We start from the raw sequence: 23,305 nt of genomic DNA, 5'->3' as shown, positions 1-23,305 counted from the left end.
CATGTGCAATTTTTAAATAATATTTAATATTTGAATTTAAAAGTCAGGTAACCTATGTTCCTTATGCCCATTCATTTATTAACCTTGCATGGTCTAGCTTCAAGCTGATGTGAATCCAAACTCAGTCCTCACAATCTTCGGTGTACAGTAACTTATGAAACAAATCTGCATGAGGCTCCAGTCAATCAGAGGACTCAGCCACACACTGGTGACCCTAAACTGTCCCAGGATGAGTGAGTGTAACTAACCAACACGGTTTCACCAAAATGTTAATTTATTTTTGATCAAAGATAAAGATAAAAAATGAAAGGGCTAGAATGTTACCTTTTTTGACAGGTGCCCAGTATTGGTACAGTCTCTGTAATATTCTTGTGTGCAGAGGTGGACGAGGTGGTTTATCAATAGTTTCATCCCGAGGCCTTAATGTAGGACCCAAATAAGCTAGAGAACCATGGTGTACCTGAGGCCATTCCTCACAACAACAACAAAAAAAAAACAAAACAAACTAAACTTCACAATGTTCAATCAAACTTTAATATATTGTCTAATAATTCATAAGCTCATCAATCAGAGTCTACCAATTATTTCAATATATTTTAAAGTGATTAATATAATATAAAATTTATAAACAAGTGGAAAGATTTTTTTTAGCATAATTAGGTTTGAAAACAAAAAATTCTAAAGTACAGTTAAAAACTGGCGCCAGAATGCTGGATAATCTTTTCACATGTAAAACCATTAAAATTAACAAACATTATTCAATTGAAATGGCAATATAAGGATAAAGGGAAATACACAGCAAGTTTTGTGTTCTGTTATGTTGTCCTCTTTATCCTATATAACCTCAAAAAGTATATGAGGGAACTGAGATTAGAAAAATGGAAGGTTTTTATGCATTCTTTGTCTGTTTTGGATATTGTGGTGACAAGTTTTAGCTAATGCAAATTAGCCTACTAAATTAATATAAGACCGCTGTAGTATGGCACTTAAAATTTTTGCAGTAACCTTTTCACATTTTCTCATAAATTACAAAAAGATTAACCAATTTTAGGACTGACATGGGACCAACGTACAATAACACCTGAGGAACAGAAATAAGTAAACAAAACATACCTTTAAAGTACTAAAAAGGTGGGCTGCCTTTGTTTTCAAGGGACCAAGGTACCAGTATCTATTAAATAAATGTCAGCCAATTAAGCAAACCACTTTGTTTTTATAAATTGAAGAAAAAAAAGACAATGAAAACTCTTACTTGCTGATTTTTGTGGCTGTATCTCTATATGATCCCCAGCGTAAATCAGTTAATGAAAACACTGGCTGCTCTGTCTTTCCCTGTTTTCAATAAGCATAGGCAAGGTATAAATACAATAATTATGCTTCCTTTACACTTTCATTTAACTGGCCAATCTATACTGTTAAAGCTCCCAAACTTTGAACTAGCCATGACAATAGATACAACTGAGTCATTCTTTTCATCAGAGTTCAAATATCTTTAAAAACCATCTTTAACCATAATTGCGAGAAGGAGGTGGACCAGAGCCAACTTAAAAAGATGATAAAAACATTAACTGCATGGTGGTTCTAGAAATTGCCGCTAGAGTAGACCATTTATTTTTGGTATTTGTTTTACCAAGCTTCAATTACGGAACTATGGTTTATTTACATACTTCCCTTAGATATAAAATTACATAACATAGCAGTTAATAAACCCAGCCACAGGGGATGCACAAACAAGTGTGTTTCTTCGTGCCAGTCCCAAGCCCGGATAAATGGGGAGGGTTACGTCAGCAAGGGCATCCGGTGTAAAATTTTGCCAAATCAATATGCAGACAACAGTACAAATTTCCATAACGGATCAATCGAGCCCCGGGTTAACAATGACTGCCACCAGTACTGTTAGTCAACAGGGTGCAGACGGAAATTGGGCTACTGTTGGCCGAAGAAGAAGGAGAAGAAGAGGGGGGAGATGTTTCTGGAGGCAGGAGGAGAGGAGGAGAGGAGGAAGGTAAAGAGAGTGGAACTGAGGGTAGGAACTTTGAATGTTGGCAGTATGACTGGTAAGGGGAGAGAGTTAGCAGATATGATGGACAGAAGGAAGGTTGATATATTGTGCATGCAAGAGACTAAATGGAAGGGGAGTAAGGCCAGGTGGATCGGAGGTGGATTGAAATTGTTCTATCATGGTGTGGATAGGAGGAGAAATGGAGTAGGGGTTATTCTGAAGGAACAGTATGTCAAGAGTGTTTTGGAGGTGAAAAGAGTGTCAGACAGAGTAATGATTATGAAGCTGGAAATTGGAGGTGTGATGATGAATGTTGTTAGTGCATATGCCCTGCAAGTTGGGTGTGCAATGGATGAGAAAGAAGATTTTTGGAGTGAGTTGGATGAAGTGATGAACAGTGTACCCAAGGGACAGAAAGTGGTGATTGGAGCGGATTTCAATGGACATGTTGGTGAAGGGAACAGAGGAGACGAGGAGGTGATGGGTAGGTATGGTGTCAAGGAGAGGAATGAAGAAGGTCAGAGGATAGTGGATTTTGCCAAAAGGATGGACATGGCTGTGGTGAATACATATTTTAAGAAGAGGAAGGAACATAGGGTGACGTACAAGAGTGGAGGAAGATGCACACAGGTAGATTACATCCTATGCAGAAGAGTCAATCTGAAGGAGACTGAAGACTGCAAAGTGTGTGGCAGGGGAAAGTGTAGTTAAGCAGCAAAGAATGGTGGTCTGTAGGATGACACTGGAGATCAAGAAGAGGAAGAGAGTGAGGGCAGAGCCAAGGATCAAATGGTGGAAGTTGAAAAAGGAAGACTGCAAGGTTGGATTTAGGGAGAAGGTGAGACAGGCACTGGGTGGTAGTGAAGAATTACCAGACATTTGGGAAACTACAGCAGATGTAGTAAGGGTGACAGCAAGAAGGGTGCTTGGTGTGACATCTGGACAGAGGAAGGAGGAAAAGGAAACCTGGTGGTGGAATGGGGAAGTACAGGAGAGTATACAGAGGAAGAGGATGGCAAAGAAGAAGTGGGATAGTCAGAGAGATGCAGAAAGTAGACAAGAGTACAAGGAGATAAGGCGGTAAAGGCTAAAGAAAAAGCGTATGATGAGTTGTATGAGATGTTGGACACAAAGGAGGGAGAAAAGGATCTGTACCGATTGCCTTGACAGAGGGACCCAGTTGGGAAAGATGTGCAGCAGGTTAGGGTAATAAAGGATAAAGATGGAAACATACTCACAAGCAAGGAGAGTGTGTTGAGCAGATGGAAAGAGTACTTTGAGAGGCTGATGAATGAAGAGAACGAGAGAGAGAAGAGGTTGGATGATGTGGAGATAGTGAATCAGGAAGTGCAACGGATTAGCAAGGAGGAAGTAAGGACAGCTATGAAGAGGATGAAGAATGGAAAAGCTGTTGGTCCAGATGACATACCTGTGGAAGCATGGAGGTGTTTAGGAGAGATGGCAGTGGAGTTTTTAACCAGATTGTTTAATGGAATCTTGGAAAGTGAGAGGATGCCTGAGGAGTGGAGAAGAAGTGTACTGGTGCCGATATTTAAGAATAAGGGGATGTGCAGGACTGTAGTAACTACAGGGGATAAAATTGATGAGCCACAGCATGAAGTTATGGGAAAGAGTAGTGGAAGCTAGGTTAAGAAGTGAGGTGATGATTAGTGAGCAGCAGTATGGTTTCATGCCAAGAAAGAGCACCACAGATGCAATGTTTGCTCTGAGGATGTTGATGGAGAAGTATAGAGAAGGCCAGAAGGAGTTGCATTGCGTCTTTGTGGACCTGGAGAAAGCATATGACAGGGTGCCTCGAGAGGAGTTGTGGCATTGTATGAAGAAGTCGGGAGTGGCAGAGAAGTATGTAAGAGTTGTACAGGATATGTACGAGGATAGTGTGACTGTGGTGAGGTCTGCGGTAGGAGTGACGGATGCATGCAAGGTGGAGGTGGGATTACATCAGGGATCGGCTCTGAGCCCTTTCTTATTTGCAATGGTGATGGACAGGTTGACAGACGAGATTAGACAGGAGTCCCCGTGGACTATGAGGTTTGCTGATGATATTGTGATCTGTAGCAATAGTAGGGAGCAGGTTGAATGCTCTAGAGAAGAGAAGAATGAAGGTCAGTAGGAACAAGACAGAATACATGTGTGTAAATGAGAGGGAGGTCAGTGGAATGGTGAGGATGCAAGGAGTGGAGTTGGAGAAGGTGGATGAGTTTAAAATACTTGGGATCAACAGTACAGAGTAATGGGGATTGTGGAAGAGAGGTGAAAAAGAGAGTGCAGGCAGGGTGGAATGGGTGGAGAAGAGTGACAGGAGTGATTTGTGACAGACGGATTTCTGCAAGAGTAAAAGGGAAGATCTACAGGACAGTAGTGAGACCAGCTATGTAATATGGGTTGGAGATGGTGGCACTGACCAGAAAGCAGGAGACAGAGCTGGAGGTGGCAGAGTTAAAGATGCTAAGATTTGCACTGGGTGTGACAAGGATGGACAGGATTAGAAATGAGTACTTTAGAGGGTCAGATCAGGTTTGACGGTTGGGAGACTAAGTCAGAGAGGCGAGATTGCGTTGGTTTGGACATGTACTGAGGAGAGACACAGAGTATATATTGGGAGAAGGATGCTAAGGATAGAGCTGCCAGGCAAGAGAAAAAGAGGAAGGCCTAAAAGAAGCTTTATGGTTGTGGTGAGAGAGGACATGCAGGTGATGGGTGTAACAGAACAAGATGCAGAGGACAGAAAGATATGAAAGAAGATGACCTGCTGTGGCAACCCCAAAGGTGAGCAGCCGAAAGAAGATGAAGAAGAGTAGTTAATAGCATAGTTGTTGAATATGTTTAGCAACAACAAATAAAACATTAACTTTTTTTTGGTATAAAATCCCAATTCCATAAAAGTTGGGACACTGTGTAAAATGTAAATAAAAACTGAATCCAATGATTTGCAAATCTCATAAACCCATATTTTATTCATAAAAGAACAGAAAACATATCAAATGTTTAAACTGAGAAAATGTACCATTTTAAGAAAAGAATAAGGTCATTTTGTATTTGATGGCAGCAAAATGTCTCAAAGATGTTGGGACAGGGCCATGTTTACCACTGTGTAGCATTTACTCTTCTTTTAACAACAGTCTTTAAATATAAACCGAGGAGACCACTTTCTGGACTTTTGGGAGAGGAATGTTGTCCCATTCTAGTCTGATATAGGACTATAGCTGTTTAACAGTCCTCGGTTGTCTTTGTCATATATTTCATTTCACGATCCACCAAATTGTTTCAATTCATGAAAGGTCTGGACTGCAGGCAGGCCAGTTTAGAATCTGGACTCTTCGAACTACAAAGCCATGCTGTTGTAATAGATGCAGTATGTGATTTAGTTAGCATTGTCTTGCTGAAATATGGAAGGTCTTCCCTGAAAAAGACATTGTCTGAATGGGAGCATATGTTGCTCTAAAACTGTATATACCTTTCAGCATTGATGGTGCCTTTCCCGATTTGACAGCTGCCAGCTGCTAGGTACTAATGCACCCCTTACCATCAGAGATGAGGCTTTTGAACAGAGTGCTGATAACAAGCTGGATGGTCCCTCTCATTTTTAGTTTGGAGGACGCGTCATCCATGTTTTCCAAAAAAGGCTTTCAAATTTCGATTCGTCTGACCACAGAACAGTTGTGCACTATGCCTCAGTCCATTTTAAATGAGCTTTGGCCCACAGAAGATAGCAGCGTTTCTGGATCATGTTCAATATGGGCTCTTCTTTGCATGATAGAGCTTTAACTTGCTTTTATGGATGGCACGGCGAACTGTGTTCACAGATAATGATTTCTGGAAGTGTTCTTGAGCCCATGCAGTGATTTCCACGACAGAATCATGCCCGTTTTTAATGTAGTGCTGCCTCAGGGCCTGAAGATCAGTATCCAATACTGATTTTTGGCCTTGTCTCTTACACACAGAGATTTCTCCAGATTCTCTGAATCTTTTGATATTATGTACTGTAGATGAGGAGATACTTGAAGTCTCCACAATTTTACATCGAGGAAAATTATTCTAAAATTGTTCCACTATTTGTAGACACAGTCTTTTACAGATTGGTGAACCTCTGCCCATCTTTACTTCTGGGAGACTCTGCCTCATAAGTAGGGCTGCAATGATTAGTTGACGTAATCGACAACACAAGATTTTTTATTGTCCACGCATCATAAACTGAACCTTAAATAGAGGCTCTAGTCACGAACGTCTGGGGGCAGTATCGTTTTTTATTGTTTGTCAAGACTGTACATAGTCCTACCAACAAAGAAGAACGTCTGGGGAGAATAAGAATTTAGAGAAAAATAAACGTGGTTGCAATGGCGAATTAGATAGAGGAAGGGGAAGGAGATGGAAAAAAATTGAGACAGAAACTTTCTAAAGTGTGGGATTACTTCAATGAAAAAAAAAAAACATTGAATGTAGATCATGCAAAGCGTAATTTTCTTTTCATGGCAGCATCACCGTGATGCATGAGCATCTGAAACACAAGCATCCTGGAGCTGGGATGCCGCCGTCTCTTGAGAGGTAAGTTTTAGCGAGTAAAGTTAGGGTCATGTGTTAACACTGATGTTTGTACTATAATGTGTATATCAAGGTTTTGACAATGATAGTTACCCTTAAACCGACACATATTTGGGGGTTAATGCAACCCTGGAGGCCAAATACTTTTTAGCTGCACTTTTTAAGTAAACGTCACAATTCACAAAGAAAATGTGAAATTTTAATGGAACACATTTTTTCATGCAAAGAGCATCACAATTAATGCAACACTGATCATTTTTACACACTACAAATGAACTGTAAAAATTATAAAAAAAAAAAAACTACTGCAACAAACTATTATTATATGTACAAGGTGCAACTGAAGGCATTGATGAAATTCAGTAAATCACGGAGCCAACTGCGCTTGAACTGGCTGCACGCAAACACACAGAGGTAAATGCTGAGGATTGCAGGCTCGTCTAGTGCAGCGGATGAATCGCAGAGACAGTGGTGCTGCAGTTCTGCCGGGGCCAGCAGTGGTCATGAGCTGGCTGCTCAACGAATGTATGGCACTGACTGATCCGGCGGGCTGGCAAATTGCTCTGTGAAGCGTCTATAGTGATTTGTGGCATTCAATGAATGTACATCGCCAAATATACTCGGCTCCGGAGTGATGGCAAATTGCACTGAGAAACAACTTTAGCCGGTTGCGGAGTTCAATGAATGTACATCGCCAAATGTATGTCGACGCATATACTCGGCTTCGGCGTGCATCCAATTTGCACTGGAAACCGACTCTAGCCAGTTCCGGCGGTTTAAGGGTTAAGTGAATACAATTTCAGTTATGTTTGCAAACGTGTTTGGAGTTATAGTAAACGAGTGAATAGGAGTAGCTGAGCCGTCCTAGTTTTTTTTCTTCTTTTTTCGTATAATATTTGAGTTCATATGAATAGTAAACCATCTCTAACTAATGTTTGGTAACTTGTGTTTTGGAGTATATCAGTAATTAGCTTGTTACATATTTTAGTCCGTTAATTTTTTTATTTTGGCATAATATAGTACATGATGTGATAAACTATAACAGTTTTCCTTCAGAGTGTGATGATTAAAACATCTTTCTCTGTCTGCAAAATCATTCTTGTGTATTCCTGCTACCTCTACTCCCTCTGAGCATCTCTTCTCAGCAGCTGGGAACATTGTCTCAAAGAAGAGAGGCAGCCTCACACCAGAGCATGTCGAAAATGCTCACGTTCCTGCACTGCAATCAGGAATATATGAACTGAATCTTTTATAAACTGTACATTATTGTTTTATTTTATTTGTATTGAAGCTTTATTTAAACTTTTGGACTTTAAAGACACACCAGTGGCCATTTTTAATTAAGTTAAATGCACTTTTTTTGTTTAAAGACTGTGCACTTTAGTTTATATTGTTTAATGTATTTCTTTTTTACTGTGGTGGTCACACTAATATAAAACATCTGATTATTTTAAAATTCATATGTTTCACTGGTTATTTTAATTTGATTATTATTCATTTTAATCATGTTAATGCAGAGACATCAGGGTGACATTCACAGGTGGACAGACGTGAGCAGATGAGGTAAGACATGCACTGGAGCCCAGAACAGGATGTGCAACCATAGGTCGCAGGCATCAAAATAGTCAGGCATCAAATAATCGTGACTAATCGGGAAAATAAATTGAACGATTAGTCGACTACCAAAATAATCATTAGTTGCAGCCCTACTCTTAAGATGCTCTTTTTAAACCCAATCATGTTACTGAGCTGTTGCCAATTAATCTAATTAGTTGCAAAATGTTCCTCCAGCAGTTACATTTTAGTACCACTTACTTTTCCGGCCCTTTGTTTCCCCCATCCCAACTTTGCCGAGACATGGTGCTCCCATCAAATTCAAAATGAGTTAATATTTTTCAGGAAATAGTAAAAGGTCTCACTTTCAACATTTGATATGTTTTCTTTGTTCTATTGTGAATAAAATATGGGTTAATGAGATTTGCAAATCATTGCATTCTGGTTTTGTTTACATGTTACACAGTGCCCCAAGTCTTTTGGAATTGGGTTTGTACTTAATTACTACGCAAGACAAAACTGTCTTTTCACATGACCTTTAGGGTCTGTGCACAGGGTCAGCCATTGTACAGAGCCCCTAGAGCAATTTTCAGGTTAATGGCCTTGCTTATGGTTTCAGCAGAGTAGGATTCCTTCCAGAAGTAATGGGACTTGAACTGGAAACTTTCCAGATACCAGCGCAGATCCTTAGCCACAGAACCACCACTCCACTCTTGCAATGAAAATTAAAGTATTGCAAGAAATGCACTTGAAAGGCAATTCATCAAGGCAGCAGTTAAACATTTTTGAGATTTTTTTTGCCCCTTTTAATTTAATTTGTATAAACTCTTCAAAGCAGCAAGTTACTGCTGAAGTGCAATGCCGTCTATGTATGTTCCCATATGAGTAACAATGAATTCAGAATTTTCATTAAACAATACCCACTTTCCAACCAGTAAATCCTAATTGACTTTTTGGTTCACATGTAAGAAATGCAGTGTTGAAGCAGTGATTTTTTAGTTTCTTGAACGTAAAAGCAGTTAATACACTTTAAACTTGCATGAATACATTATGACAAGCTGTGGGTGGTCTAATTCAAATTTTGAAAATGGGACCAGCCAATTATAAATTATAGATAAGGGAAAAAATGTCTACAACTACATAAACTGATACATTTTTCATAGCATAATGTTTAGATTATGTTGTTTTGTAATATATTACCTTTATTTGCATAACATCCAAAGATATGGTTTCTCCTCTCAAAATGTCAAGGGTTGAGTCAGAAATTAGTCTAAATATTCAGGAAGAAAACACAATTAGTTTGACACACACAAAATATAATTTATAAAATATACCGTAACAAAAAAATCCCATAATGTTGACTCCTGAACAATAATTTCTTCTTATTTTGAATCAATTAAATACATGATACAATGATTTAAATAAATCTGACTGTTCAAAATAAACACTTTTATTGGTAATTGGTGGGCACAGTAAATATACACTGTTTCTTAGTTGAAAGTGTTTGAACATACATAATACACTTCCCAATTCTGCATCCTTTGTCATTTAAAAAAAAAACTTTATTATTTGCATCCATACACCTCAAAAAAGATACATTTATAATTAATTTTGGAACACAATTTTGATCAACAAAGCTGCACCACTGTTTTCCAAACGTCATACTCTATAAAAGCTCTACCTTTGAAATATTCTAAAAAGTAAGCTTACAGCTTGCCAGTACAACACTGTTAATGGCATCCTTGCACGGTCAGGGTGAAAATATGTGGAGAGGACTAAATGAGTTATTTACGTGCCCCTGCCGATCTCTACATAGAAATGTAGATCTTGAAAGAAATTACAGCTATAAGTAATTATGGTGTCATATTTACTAACTTGAATCTCTCAATCAAATGTTTTGGTTATTAATTAACACATGAATATTTAAGATAAAGTTTTGACTGGATCACTGAAGGAGATCTACTTTCATTTTGCTATGAAAAACTATGAAAAACTGCTGTATCTTTGTTTTATTGCCCTGGTAAAGGATACATTCAACATCAGCATTTGTGCACTTGGACAGATTGCCCTGTAAAATGTATCTGTACTGTAAGTCAGATACTTTAATCAAGCAAGGTTTGAATAAAATTATGTTGCTAGCTACCACACTCACTGACAAAAAAAAAAGATAATGTTGACTGGAGGGAACAATTTTTTGATAAAAAAAATGGTCATCACAACATATCAATTATTTTTCGAAAACAACATTTCAATTTGATGTTATAAAGAGGATAGGTTTAGATTGATGCACATATTTACAAATATAAAACTGAATAAGTAAATCCTCTGGTCTGATAAAATATCAGTTAGAAGACAGCTACTTGTCCAACAGTTAAATATAACATACTAGCAAAATACCCGCGCTTCGCAGCGGAGAAGTAGTGTGTTAAAGAAGTTATGAAAAAGAAACATTTTAAAAATAATGTAACATGATTGTCAAAGTAATTGTTTTGTGACTGTTATGAGTATTGCTGTCATCAAGGATTTGATTATCATTATTTCTTTCAATCAGGTTCGTATTTGCAGGATGTGTTGTGTTCAAGTTACATTCCGTGTTTGTCAACCGTTGTAAAGATAACAGGTTTCATTCATCGAAGTGTTCACTACCTAAATCGGTACTCGTGAATCTAAGATGTTTAACAGGCATTCCCAGTATTAAGTTGTGGATTTGCCTGCAAATATTTAGCGGCAGCGTGTCTATGAACTTAATTTAAACTTAAGCTTTACACCTTTCTTTCCTATTGATATGTCTACAAAGGCTTGTTCAGCTTCAGAGGGTTGTTCCTTTCTTACTGCATAAATAAACAGCTCGTCGTCCTCTTTATCTGAGACATCACACACTGCATGCACGGGTTTACCTTTCCCAGTCCTGCAAACTTTAGCGAAGTAGTTCAATTTACCACATTTTTTACACTGTCTTCCTTTAGCCGGACATTGACTTTTTCCACCGTGTGCTTTGTTTCCGCATGTAGCTGCACTTATGAATATGCTTGTATGCGTTACTCGCTTCATATTCTTTTGCTGCCTTCTCAATTGTGTAATGCATTTTTTGTTCAGCGCTCTTTGGAGCTCTTGCTTGTTGTCTGCGTACTGCGTTCACAGTCAGTTCACGTGAGCCGCTCTGAGTACATGCATCGAAGGTTCTCAGCTGTGCTTGTGCTATCTCGTGCGATCTTGCGATGTCCACGGCTTTATTTAATTTTAGCTCAGACCCGGCACTTAAAAGTTTCTGTCGCACTTTCGTTGAATTTGTGCCAAACACTATTCTATCCCTGACCATCTCACCTTCGTTTGCATAAGCAGTCCTTCACCAGCAATTTTAACTCCGTTACAAAGTGATCAAAAGTCTTGTTTATACCCTGCATCTTCTCATTAAACTTGTATCTCGCGAATATCGTATTCATCTTAGTCATGACAAACGCCTCAAAACGGTCAAAATAAGTTTTCAGTACCTTGGCTTCTTCCTGGGTGAGAGTCCATGTGTTAAAAATGTCTCTTCCTTTTTCCCCAGTCCACAGGAGCAGGTAGCTGCATTTCTCACTCTTGTCTTTGCCTTTTAGCGGGCCAGAAAACATCAGCTCCACGTGCCGTCGGTACTTTTTCCATTCTCCCGGCAGGTTAAGAGAATCCCAGTCAATTCGTGGCGAGGGAACTCCAACAAAATCCATGATTGTCCAAATTGTGAAAAATGAAATGATGGCGAGACTTTCTTTTAAAGTATGCAGGGGAACTTTATTTATTACAGCTCTTACATTCACGGTATCCATGCTCTAAATTAACTTCCATAATAGGAACCTTGAGGTCCCTTTTTCCGGTGCCTTCCTGATGACATAGATGCCTAAAGCATGCCTGATAATAATACATTTCAATGACATACAAATATTACAGTGATCACCTCGATAGACATCTCACCACCCAAATCGCTACTCGTGAATCTAAGATGTTTAACAGGCATTCCCGGTATTAACTTTTTGATTTGCCTGCGAATATTTAGTGTCTATTGGATTGCTGCTGACGGACGGCCATATATGGGCAGGCACTCAATTACGTGGGAGGCATGGTGATGGGGGACGCAACTCCGCCTCACACGGCGACCAAGCTGCAGGTTATGGCAGTATATATGTACGCAAGTAGGATTCAGTTATGCGTAGAATTTCGAAATGAAACCTGCTTAACTTTTGTAAGTAAGCTGTAAGGAATGAGCCTGCCAAATTTCAGCCTTCTACCTACTTGGGAAGTTGGAGAATTAGTGATCAGTGAGTCAGTGAGTCAGTCAGTGAGGGTTTGCCTTTTATTAGTATAGACTAGCAAAATACCCGCGCTTTGCAGCGGAGAAGTAGTGTGTTAAAGAAGCAATGAAAAAGAAAAGGAAACATTTTGAAAATAACGTAACATGATTGTCAATTTAATTGTTTTGTCACTGTTATGAGTGTTGCTGTCATATATATATATATATATATATATATATATATAGCAAAATACCCACGCTTCGCAGCGATGTCGTTTGTTAAAGAAGTTATGAAAAAGAAAAGGAAACATTTTAAAAATAGCGTAACATGATTGTCAATGTAATTGTTTTGTCACTGTTATGAGTGTTGCTGTCATATATACAGGGTGGGCCATTTATATGGATACACCTTAATAAAATGGGAATGGTTGGTGATATTAACTTCCTGTTTGTGGCACATTAGTATATGTGAGGGGGGAAAGTTTTGAAGATGGGTGGTGACCATGGTGGCCATTTGGAAGTCGGCCATTTTGGATCCAACTTTGTTTTTCAATAGGAAGAGGGTCATGTGACACATCAAACTTATTGGGAATTTCACAAGAAAAACAATGGTGTGCTTGGTTTTAACGTAACTTTATTCTTTCATGAGTTATTTACAAGTTTCTGACCACTTATAAAATGTGTTCAATGTGCTGCCCATTGTGTTGGATTGTCAATGCAACCCTCTTCTCCCACTCTTCACACACTGATAGCAACACCACAGGAGAAATGCTAGCACAGGCTTCCAGTATCCGTAGTTTCAGGTGCTGCACATCTCGTATCTTCACAGCATAGACAATTGCCTTCAGATGACCCCAAAGATAAAAGTCTAAGGGGGTCAGATCGGGAGACCTTGGGGGCCATTCAACTGGCCCACGATGACCAATCCACTTTCCAGGAAACTGTTCATCTAGGAATGCTCGGACCTGACACCCATAATGTGGTGGTGCACCATCTTGCTGGAAAAAAGAACGTGCCAGCTTCAGTGCATAAAGAGGGAAACACATCATCATGTAGCAATTTCGCATATCCAGTGGCCTTGAGGTTTCCATTGATGAAGAATGGCCCCACTATCTTTGTACCCCATATACCACACCATACCATCAATTTTTTGTTCCAACAGTCTTGGAGGGATCTATCCAATGTGGGTTAGTGTCAGACCAATAGCGGTGGTTTTGTTTGTTAACTTCACCATTCACATAAAAGTTTGCCTCATCACTGAACAAAATCTTCTGTGTAAACTGAGGGTCCTGTTCCAATTTTTGTTTTGCCCATTCTGCAAATTCAGTGCCGATCTGGGTCATCCTCGTTGAGATGCTGCAGTAGCTGGAGTTTGTAAGGGTGCCATTTGTGAGTAGCTAATATCCGCGAAGGGATGTTCGACTAATGCCACTCTCCAGTGACATGCGGCGAGTGCTACGCTGTGGGCTCTTGCTGAATGAAGCTAGGACAGCCACTGATGTTTCTTCATTAGTGACAGTTTTCATGTGTCCACATTTTGGCAAATCCAACACTGAACCAGTTTCACAAAACTTAGCAAGCAGTTTGCTAACTGTAGCATGGGAGATGGGTGGTCTAGTAGGGTGTCTTGCATTGAAATCTGCTGCAATGACCCGGTTACTGCGTTCACCAGACATCAACACAATTTCTATCCGCTCCTCACGTGTTAACCTCTGCGACATGTCAATGGCTGTAAACAAAGAGAAACTTGTAAATAACTCATGAAAGAATAAAGTTACGTTAAAACCAAGCACACCATTGTTTTTCTTGTGAAATTCCCAATAAGTTTGATGTGTCACATGACCCTCTTCCTATTGAAAAAACAAAAGTTGGATCCAAAATGGCCAACTTCCAAATGGCCACCATGGTCACCACCCATCTTGAAAAGTTTCCCCCCTCACATATACTAATGTGCCACAAACAGGAAGTTAATATCACCAACCATTCCCATTTTATTAAGGTGTATCCATATAAATGGCCCACCCTGTATATATATATATATATATATATATATATAGCAAAATACCCGTGCTTCGCAGCGATGTCGTGTGTTAAAGAAGTTATGAAAAAGAAAAGGAAACATTTTAAAAATAACGTAACATGATTGTCAAAGTAATTGTTTTGTGTATTTGGCGGCAGCGTCACGAAGTTGTTTTCATCTAGCTGCATCAGAAAATGTACCACGTCGTCTGACACGCCTCCTTTTTACTGTTTTCTCACAGCTTGGACTGCTGCTGTCATAATGGGTTTGAGTCTACATATATATATATATATATATATATATATATATATATACATACATATCTTCATATCCATATACATATCTACATATACACATACCTATCTACATCATATATACACACACATACATACACACACAAATTATATATATATATATATATATATATATATATATATATATATATATATATATATATATATATATATATATATACACACACACAAACTGGATTCCAAAAAAGTTGGGACACTATACAAATCGTGAATAAAAACTGAATGCAATGATGTGGAGGTGCCAACTTCTAATATTTTATTCAGAATAGAACATAAATCACGGAACAAAAGTTTAAACTGAGAAAATGTATCATTTTAAGGGAAAAATATGTTGATTCAGAATTTCATGGTGTCAACAAATCCCAAAAAAGTTGGGACAAGGCCATTTTCACCACTGTGTGGCATCTCCCCTTCTTCTTACAACACTCAACAGGCGTCTGGGGACCGAGGAGACCAGTTTCTCAAGTTTAGAAATAGGAATGCTCTCCCATTCTTGTCTAATACAGGCCTCTAACTGTTCAATCGTCTTGGGCCTTCTTTGTCGCACCTTCCTCTTTATGATGCGCCAAATGTTCTCTATAGGTGAAAGATCTGGACTGCAGACTGGCCATTTCAGTACCGGATCCTTCTCCTCGCAGCCATGATGTTGTGATTGATGCAGAATGTGGTCTGGCATTATCTTGTTGAAAAATGCAGGGTCTTCCCTGAAAGAGATGACGTCTGGATGGGAGCATATGTTGTTCTAGAACCTGAATATATTTTTCTGCATTGATGGTGCCTTTCCAGACATGCAAGCTGCCCATGCCACAAGCACTCATGCAACCCCATACCATCAGAGATGCAGGCTTCTGAACTGAGCGTTGATAACAACTTGGGTTGTCCTTGTCCTCTTTGGTCCGGATGACATGGCGTCCCAGATTTCCAAAAAGAACTTGAATCGTGACTCGTCTGACCACAGAACAGTCTTCCATTTTGCCACACTCCATTTTAAATGATCCCTGGCCCAGTGACAACGCCTGAGCTTGTGGATCTTGCTTAGAAATGGCTTCTTCTTTGCACTGTAGAGTTTCAGCTGGCAACGGCAGATGGCACGGTGGATTGTGTTCACTGACAATGGTTTCTGGAAGTATTCCTGAGCCCATTCTGTGATTTCCTTTACAGTAGCATTCCTGTTTGTGGTGCAGTGTTGTTTAAGGGCCGGAGATCACGGGCATCCAGTATGGTTTTACGGCCTTGACCCTTACGCACAGAGATTGTTCCAGATTCTCTGAATCTTCGGATGATGTTATGCACAGTTGATGATGATAGATGCAAAGTCTTTGCAATTTTTAAGCTGGGTAACACCTTTCTGATATTGCTCCACTATCTTTCTGCAACATTGTGGGAATTGGTGATCCTCTACCCATCTTGGCTTCTGAGAGACACTGCCACTCTGAGAAGCTCTTTTTATACCCAATCATGTTGCCAATTGACCTAATTAGTGTTTATTGGTCTTCCAGCTCTTCGTTATGCTCAAATTTACTTTTTCCAGCCTCTTATTGCTACTTGTCCCAACTTTTTTGCGATTTGTTGACACCGTGAAATTTTGAATCAACATATTTGATACATTTACTCGGATTAAACGTTTCATCTGTCATCTACGTTCTATTACAAATAAAATATTGACATTTGCCATCTCCACATCATTGCATTCAGTTTTTATTCACAATTTGTTTAGTGTCCCAACTTTTTTGGAATCCGGTTTGTATATATATACAATGTTTATAGGTGTGTGTGTGTATATATATAAATATATATATATATATATATATATATATATATATAAATATATATATATATATATATATATATAAATATATATATATATATATATATATATATATATATATATATACATACACACACAGGTATATATATGTGTATATATATGTGTATATATATATATATATATATATATATATATATATGTATGTGTCTATATGTGTGTGTATAGCTTTGGTCACTGTGCAAGGGAAAAATAATAAAATGTAGTCTATAAGTTATTAAACCGTAAAACATTAACGTTTTAAGAAGTAAAGGTACATTGAGCAGTACTGGAGTGGTTGCGGGTAAATTACATTTTAAAGACGGTGTAACAGAACAGGTAAGTAACAGCAGCTAAAATATATATGGATCATCTCTCGGTAGTAGATCCCTTTTGAAAGGCGCTACACGACGGCTGTCGTATAGAAATTACATTTTCTATGTGAACGTCCAAATTTCTGCCTCTGGTAATGTGCCTTACCGGCATTACCAGCAATTAAAGAAAATTAGTTTTGTGTCCTCTGCAGTGTTAAGAGAGAAAGGCTTTGGTTTGGGATAAAAGGAAAAAAGGTGTAAAGAAAGGAAAGTTGCCTTTTTCTTTTATATAGTGTAGAGAGATGTTTTCGCTGATGATATGAGTGCCTTTTGGGGACAGTCGCAGTGGGTCTTGTATAGACTGGTGAGACATCCCAGCTATTAATCAGCTGTGATGGCACTGTTAGTCCTCCACTCCTGTTTGTGTCTTCATAATCCGAGCTGACGACCTCATAATCGTATACGTGCAAAAGAAACTGCGAAGCGCCTTAATATTATTTTGCTGCGGTGTAGAAAAGGGGTCCCGTGTTTGCACTTGTCTGGGCTATAGCTCAGGGGGAGGATGAATAAAAATGAAAAGTGCTCACTTTGACTTAAGGCAGAAGCGCAGTCAGTGTCTCAAAGGCCCGCACAGTTATGCGCGCGCGTGCGAGCGCCGGCTGCTCGACATTTGCAGGAGACGCCACTTTTTGCAGACACATTCACATGATCAAAAAGTCTCCGTGCTCTTTGGAGGTCATTCATATATATATATATATATATATATCAAAATACCCACACCTCGCAGCGGAGAAATAGTGTGTTAAAGAAGTAATGAAAAAGAAAAGGAAACATTTTAATAATAACGTAACATGATTAACATTGTCATGAGTGTTGCTGTCATATATACACATACATACATACATATATATATATATATATACATACACACACACACATAAACATATATATATATATATATACATACATACATACATATACACACATATATACAGTATATATACATATACATCTACATCACAGCGAAATGAGGTGAATGGGAGGGGAGATGATGACGTGACTCTCCCACCCGCCTTAACTGTCAATCCCCCCACAAAGACAGTCTCTCGGAATTTGCATAAGCACAGCCCTTCACCAGTAATTTTAACTTAGTTACAAAGTGATCAAAACTCTCGCTTATATCCTGCGTCCTCTCATTAAACTTGTATCCCGCATTAGCCGTGGGCATGACAAACGCCAGCGGCAGCCTGTCTATGAACTTAATTTAAACTTTAGGTTTAGATCTTGCTTTGTTTCCGAAGTAGCTGCACTCATGAATATGGTTCTATGTGTGACTCGCTTGCTTCTTATTGTTTCGCTGCCTTCTCAATTGTATAATGCATGTTTTCTTCAGCGCTTTTTGGAGCTCTTCCTTGTTTTCTAGGTACTGCGTGGACAGTCAGTTCACGTGATTACGTGGGAGGCGTGATGATGTCACACGAAACTCCGCCCCCCACGGCTTTCGAGCTCAACTCCATTACAGTAAATGGAGAAAAATAGCTTCCAGTTATGACCATTATACGTAGAATTTCGAAATGAAACCTGCCCAACTTTTGTAAGGAAGCTGTAAGGAATGAGCCTGCCAAATTTCAGCCTTCTACCTACACGGGAACTTGGAGAATTAGTGATGAGTGAGTGAGTGAGTGAGTGAGTCAGTCAGGGCTTTGCCTTTCATTAGTATAGATATGTCTAATGTAAGGCATTCATTTTCATATTAGTTAAGTGGTATTCATTTTATGGGTGGTAAGATTTCAGAAGATTTACTAAAATATACAGTTTTTATATTTTTATATGATAATTTCATTCAGTTAATATGCTTATATACCTAAATTATTGTGTGATTCAACAGAAACTCAGAGAAAAGTTTTCACATCTTACAATCATTAAATTGAGGCAATATATCAAAAAAATAACTGGAATGAATGCACAAGTTCTACAAGTTTTTTTTGCAATGGAATGGGCTACACCGGCACTGCGTCCAGGTGGATTTGTCTAAATAAGCAGGTTAGGATGATTGATGGATAGAATGGGCTACCAGAATTCCAAACTATAACTATTTCCCTAGAGCTGTGTTTTCCGTCACACCTCTCCAAACCAAATATTCCTCCAGTTTACAGGAACTGTAATATAAACATAAAATATACAATATAGACACACACGCACATATAGAGACCATTTTACCTTCACATTTATCACAAATACAAGGAATTTACTCGTAGGCAATTGATATTGACAATTTAAATATTTTTTAAGATGTACATAATTGAACATATGCTGCTTTCTTCTGAACCTGAATAATTGTCTTATTGCAGTGTTAATGTCTGCACTTTATATATTAGGTTAAGAAAATCATGGAATATAATTAAGATTATATTCTGGGGTACTCTAACAAAGATTCCATCTGATAGGTGAACCACAAGTCTAGTAACAGCAATTAAAATTCCTTTATTGTTCATGGGAGTCTTTCCGCATATCCTTTGTAGACTCGGGAAAAAGCTTTTGACTGAATAAATCATGAGATCTTTTAGAAGGTGTTACATAGATATGGAATTTCTCACTCCACTAACGCATTTTTTTTTTTTTTTGATTTTATTGTAATCATTCCATACAAATTCACCAATGCATTCTATTCAGTCCCTGTATTTGTGGAGCAAGATTTGTAGTTTCATAATTTTCATTGAATATGTTTTGTTTAATATAAGCATGCGACTCTGTCAAGGTGGCTTTTTGTCTCCTTTCCCGCTTGTAATTTTAAATCAGAGGATATCTGTGCGCAGCCGAGTATTAGATAATGTCTAGTTTAGTATTTGAAGGGTTTCATCTCTGCTGTTTAAGGATGAGGATATTGTTTGGACCTCATCAGACTCTGATCTCTAGCACATACTGTAACAGTTAGTAGCCTAGTGTGATGCAGTTGGGATGACAAGCAGTACATTTAAATCTGAGGTAATGGTCTTCACCCAGAAAAGACTTTTGGATATTATTTACAACTTAGGGTAGAGGTTCTCTTTCTCTTTCCATATGGAAATCATCTTTTTTTTTTTTTTTTTAATCAGACCATTTTGAAACATTCAGAGGTGAACATCAATGAAGAACATGGTTCTTACATAAGAACATAAGAAATCTGATAAACAAAAGGAAACCATTTGGTCCATGAAGCCCATTTATATAGCTAAAAGCTAAGCTGTCTCAATATTACATCCAGATATTTCTTAAAGGTTGTAAAGGTTCCTGCTTCAACCGAATGTCTCAGTAGTTTGTTCCAGATTCCCACAACTTTTTGTGCCAAGAAGAGCTTCCTGGCTTCATTCTGAAATGTGCTTCCCCTTAATTTCCATTGATGTCCTCATGTACAGTGTGATGTGATTCACCCTTAAGTTGAATGCATTTTTTTGGATGTACTTTATCAATGCCTTTGAGGATTTTGAAGTCCTGGATTATGTCCCCACGCCAGGTCCAGAGTTGCACTTGGTTTCTCTCCTCTGCTATGCAAGAGCTGCTATGTCTTTGATGTAGAGTGATGACCAGAACTGAACACAATATTCCAGATGCATTCTCGCTAGTGCATTATATAGTCTAAGCATAATATTCATTGATCTATATTCAACAGTTTTTAAGATTAAACCTAACATTTTATTTGCATTTATAATTGCTTCTGCACATTGCTTACACAATGAAAATGTTCTGTCATACATAAACCCCTAAATCCTTTTAAGAGGTTGTTTCCCGTAGTATAGTGTTTTCACCTTATATCTATAATTGATATTTCTTGTGCTCGCATGTAGCACTAACAATGATAAATGGTGTGTCTTGATAAGTTAGCGGTGTTTGGTTCTCCCTAACACCTAACCATAACCCTGATATAATTAGCTTTTTTTCCATAAATGGGGTTGATTTAGTGCCTTTCCCTTTGTATCATGATCTACATTGACTCAATTGTTTCATTTGTTGCTTTTTTTTTTAATTTTGAATGCAGCAGGGTAGGGATGGGCTGGGATGGGGGCTTAAGTGTAAGATTATTATTTTAATACTTGTTAAAATTGTTTGTGTCTTTGCTTAAAATGTTGGCTTTTGCATTTTAAAGATTTAGCCACAAAAAAAAAAAAAAAAAGAAGAGGGTAGAGTTTATTATGACAAAAACATTGAACTGGTTTGACAGCAACAATTTTGTGGGTGTTGTACAGTAATCCCTCCTCGATTGCGGGGTTGCGTTCCAGAACCCCCCGCGATAGGTGAAAATCCGCGAAGTAGAAACCACATGTTTGTATGGTTATTTTTATATATTTTAAGCCCTTAGAAACTCTCCCACACTGTTTATAAATATTCTCGGCACAGTTATGCAGTAAACCCTCGTTTATAGTGGTTAATCCGCTCCAGACAGATAAATGAATTTCCGAAGTAGTATTCTTTATTTATAAATCTAATATTTTCACAGTTAAGAGCATAGAAAACCTGTTTACAACCTTCTAAATACGTTTTTTAACATTATTAGAGCCCTCTAGAAATGAAATAACACCCTTTAGTGAAAAGTTTAAACTGTGCTCCATGACAAGACAGTTGACAAGAGATGACAGTTCTTTCTCACAATTAAAAGAATGCAAACATATCTTCCTCTTCAAAGGAGTGCCGTCAGGAGCAGAGAATGTCAGAGAGAGAGAGAAATGTAAACTAGGGGTAGGCGGTATGACCAAAATTCTATATCACGGTATTTTTCTAAATTATACCGGTTTCACGGTATTCAATGGTATTTTTTTCCCCATGCATGAATGGATGTTAACCACATTTTCCACTGCAATTACTTCAGTAGACTGGCTAAGAATAACCTATTCCACTGTAATGAGCATTGTACATTGTACAAAAAAAAACATTTTAATGTGCACACAAGTATTAATACAGGTTTGCATTGCCCCATAAAGTGATAGTTTTCAAGGGGATGGCACTAATGAAGAGAAGGAATCACATTGCATGACAGATGCAGTCAAAATATAGAACCTTTTTATTGAACAAATTTTGCAAAAACTTAAACTATAATTTTGAGAACATATTGTCAACCATCCAAAGAGGCATTTAGACTTAGTAAAATATCCAGAGGTGCATGTCAAAAGTTGTATTGCACTGAACATGTCTTAGAAAAGGAATAAATAGTAAATATTTTTTGTAAACCAACTACACTTTCTGTTAATGTTAACAATCTCTGTCCACTGACATGTTAAAGTGACATTTTATAACAACTTTGCCATCATTAAACTGCATAATATTTAAACTAATAAATATTAACAATAAAAAAAATAATAGTGCAACTTCCAGTAATAATACTATTACTTCAAAACTTCAAGCCCAGGTACCTTACACAGTATTCACCAAAATAAAATAAAACAAGTGCAACTTGGTGATGACATCTTTACCAACTGAACCGTCATTTAGGCAAATTGCATTAATATGGACCTTGCTTCAAGCTAAGCTACATACATAAATAATAAAACTGCAACTTGCATTTATAATGCTATTTGTGGCATAGTGGGTCTGCGGCTTTAAAAAAAAAAAAAAAAAAAAAAAAAAAGGTCTGCTTTTAAATCCAGTTCGCCATGTCCGTCTCCGTGGGCGCGATTGCACGACTGCTAGGAGTTGATGAGGTGATTGGGGCAAGTCGCACCCGATCGTTCTCTATTGATTCATCGGCTTACTGCGGCATGTGAATAAGGAACTGCGCCGATGGAGATGTATATTTATGAGCCGGCAGGATAGGGGAAAGCAAAAAAGAAAAGATAGAACACAAGGAGGTTAAAGAAGGGAAAAGGCAGTCATGGGAGATGATCCAGACACCAGGAAGGTGAAGGCAGCACAAGCTGGGGCTCCGTGAGAGAGCTCAGGCTTAGGCAATCTAGGGGCTGGTTCATCCCACTAACTAAGCGTGTAGGGTGGGGCGAACGAAATGTAAGACCACCCAATGGATCCAAGGAGTGTCTGAGTGAGCGCGAAGGAAGACGGGATGTGTGCCAATCTCGGACGGTCTGACTGCGCAGTGTATGAAAATGTACGAAATGTAAGACCACCCAATGGATCCGAGGAGTGTCTGAGTGAGCGCGAAGGAAGACGGGAAGTGTGCCAATCTCGGACGGTCTGACTGCACAGTGTGGCGGCAGCCAACACAGGAGTTGGCAGAAAGCAGTTTGTGCTGCAAAGGCTCCGCCAGCAGCGCCCGCAAAGGGTGAGCACTTGGAGACAGAAGGTGTGCTGCGATCGGAGAGACTGCATTTTAACCTCTATTTTAACGGATTTATTTATTATGGATTTTATCCCCACGTTTCACTGGTTTTATGGATTTGCTATTTATTTGGGTACTGGATTTTTCTGAACACTGCACAATGGACACTTTCAGTTTTACTTTTGACTGTTTTTAACAAAAGCATTTGAGCACTTTCCACCAC

The 23,305-nt window shown here is 38.5% G+C and overlaps 1 protein-coding gene across 1 annotated transcript in view; it reads right to left on the bottom strand.

The window, feature by feature from the left end:
- Positions 1-23,305, bottom strand: part of agk (acylglycerol kinase) — a 51,251-nt gene that overhangs the window by 7,028 nt on the left and 20,918 nt on the right. The window contains exons 8-11 of the mRNA XM_039770064.1: positions 9,320-9,389; positions 1,253-1,332; positions 1,114-1,171; positions 325-472 (exon numbers count right to left, since the gene is read on the bottom strand). Of these exons, the coding sequence (XP_039625998.1) occupies positions 325-472; positions 1,114-1,171; positions 1,253-1,332; positions 9,320-9,389 (356 nt within the window). The remainder of the gene's footprint in view (positions 1-324; positions 473-1,113; positions 1,172-1,252; positions 1,333-9,319; positions 9,390-23,305) is intronic.

The sequence above is a fragment of the Polypterus senegalus genome, chromosome 11 (assembly GCF_016835505.1).
Source record: "Polypterus senegalus isolate Bchr_013 chromosome 11, ASM1683550v1, whole genome shotgun sequence".
Taxonomy (NCBI): domain Eukaryota; kingdom Metazoa; phylum Chordata; class Cladistia; order Polypteriformes; family Polypteridae; genus Polypterus; species Polypterus senegalus.
This window is presented reverse-complemented; position numbering and strand designations above follow the sequence as displayed.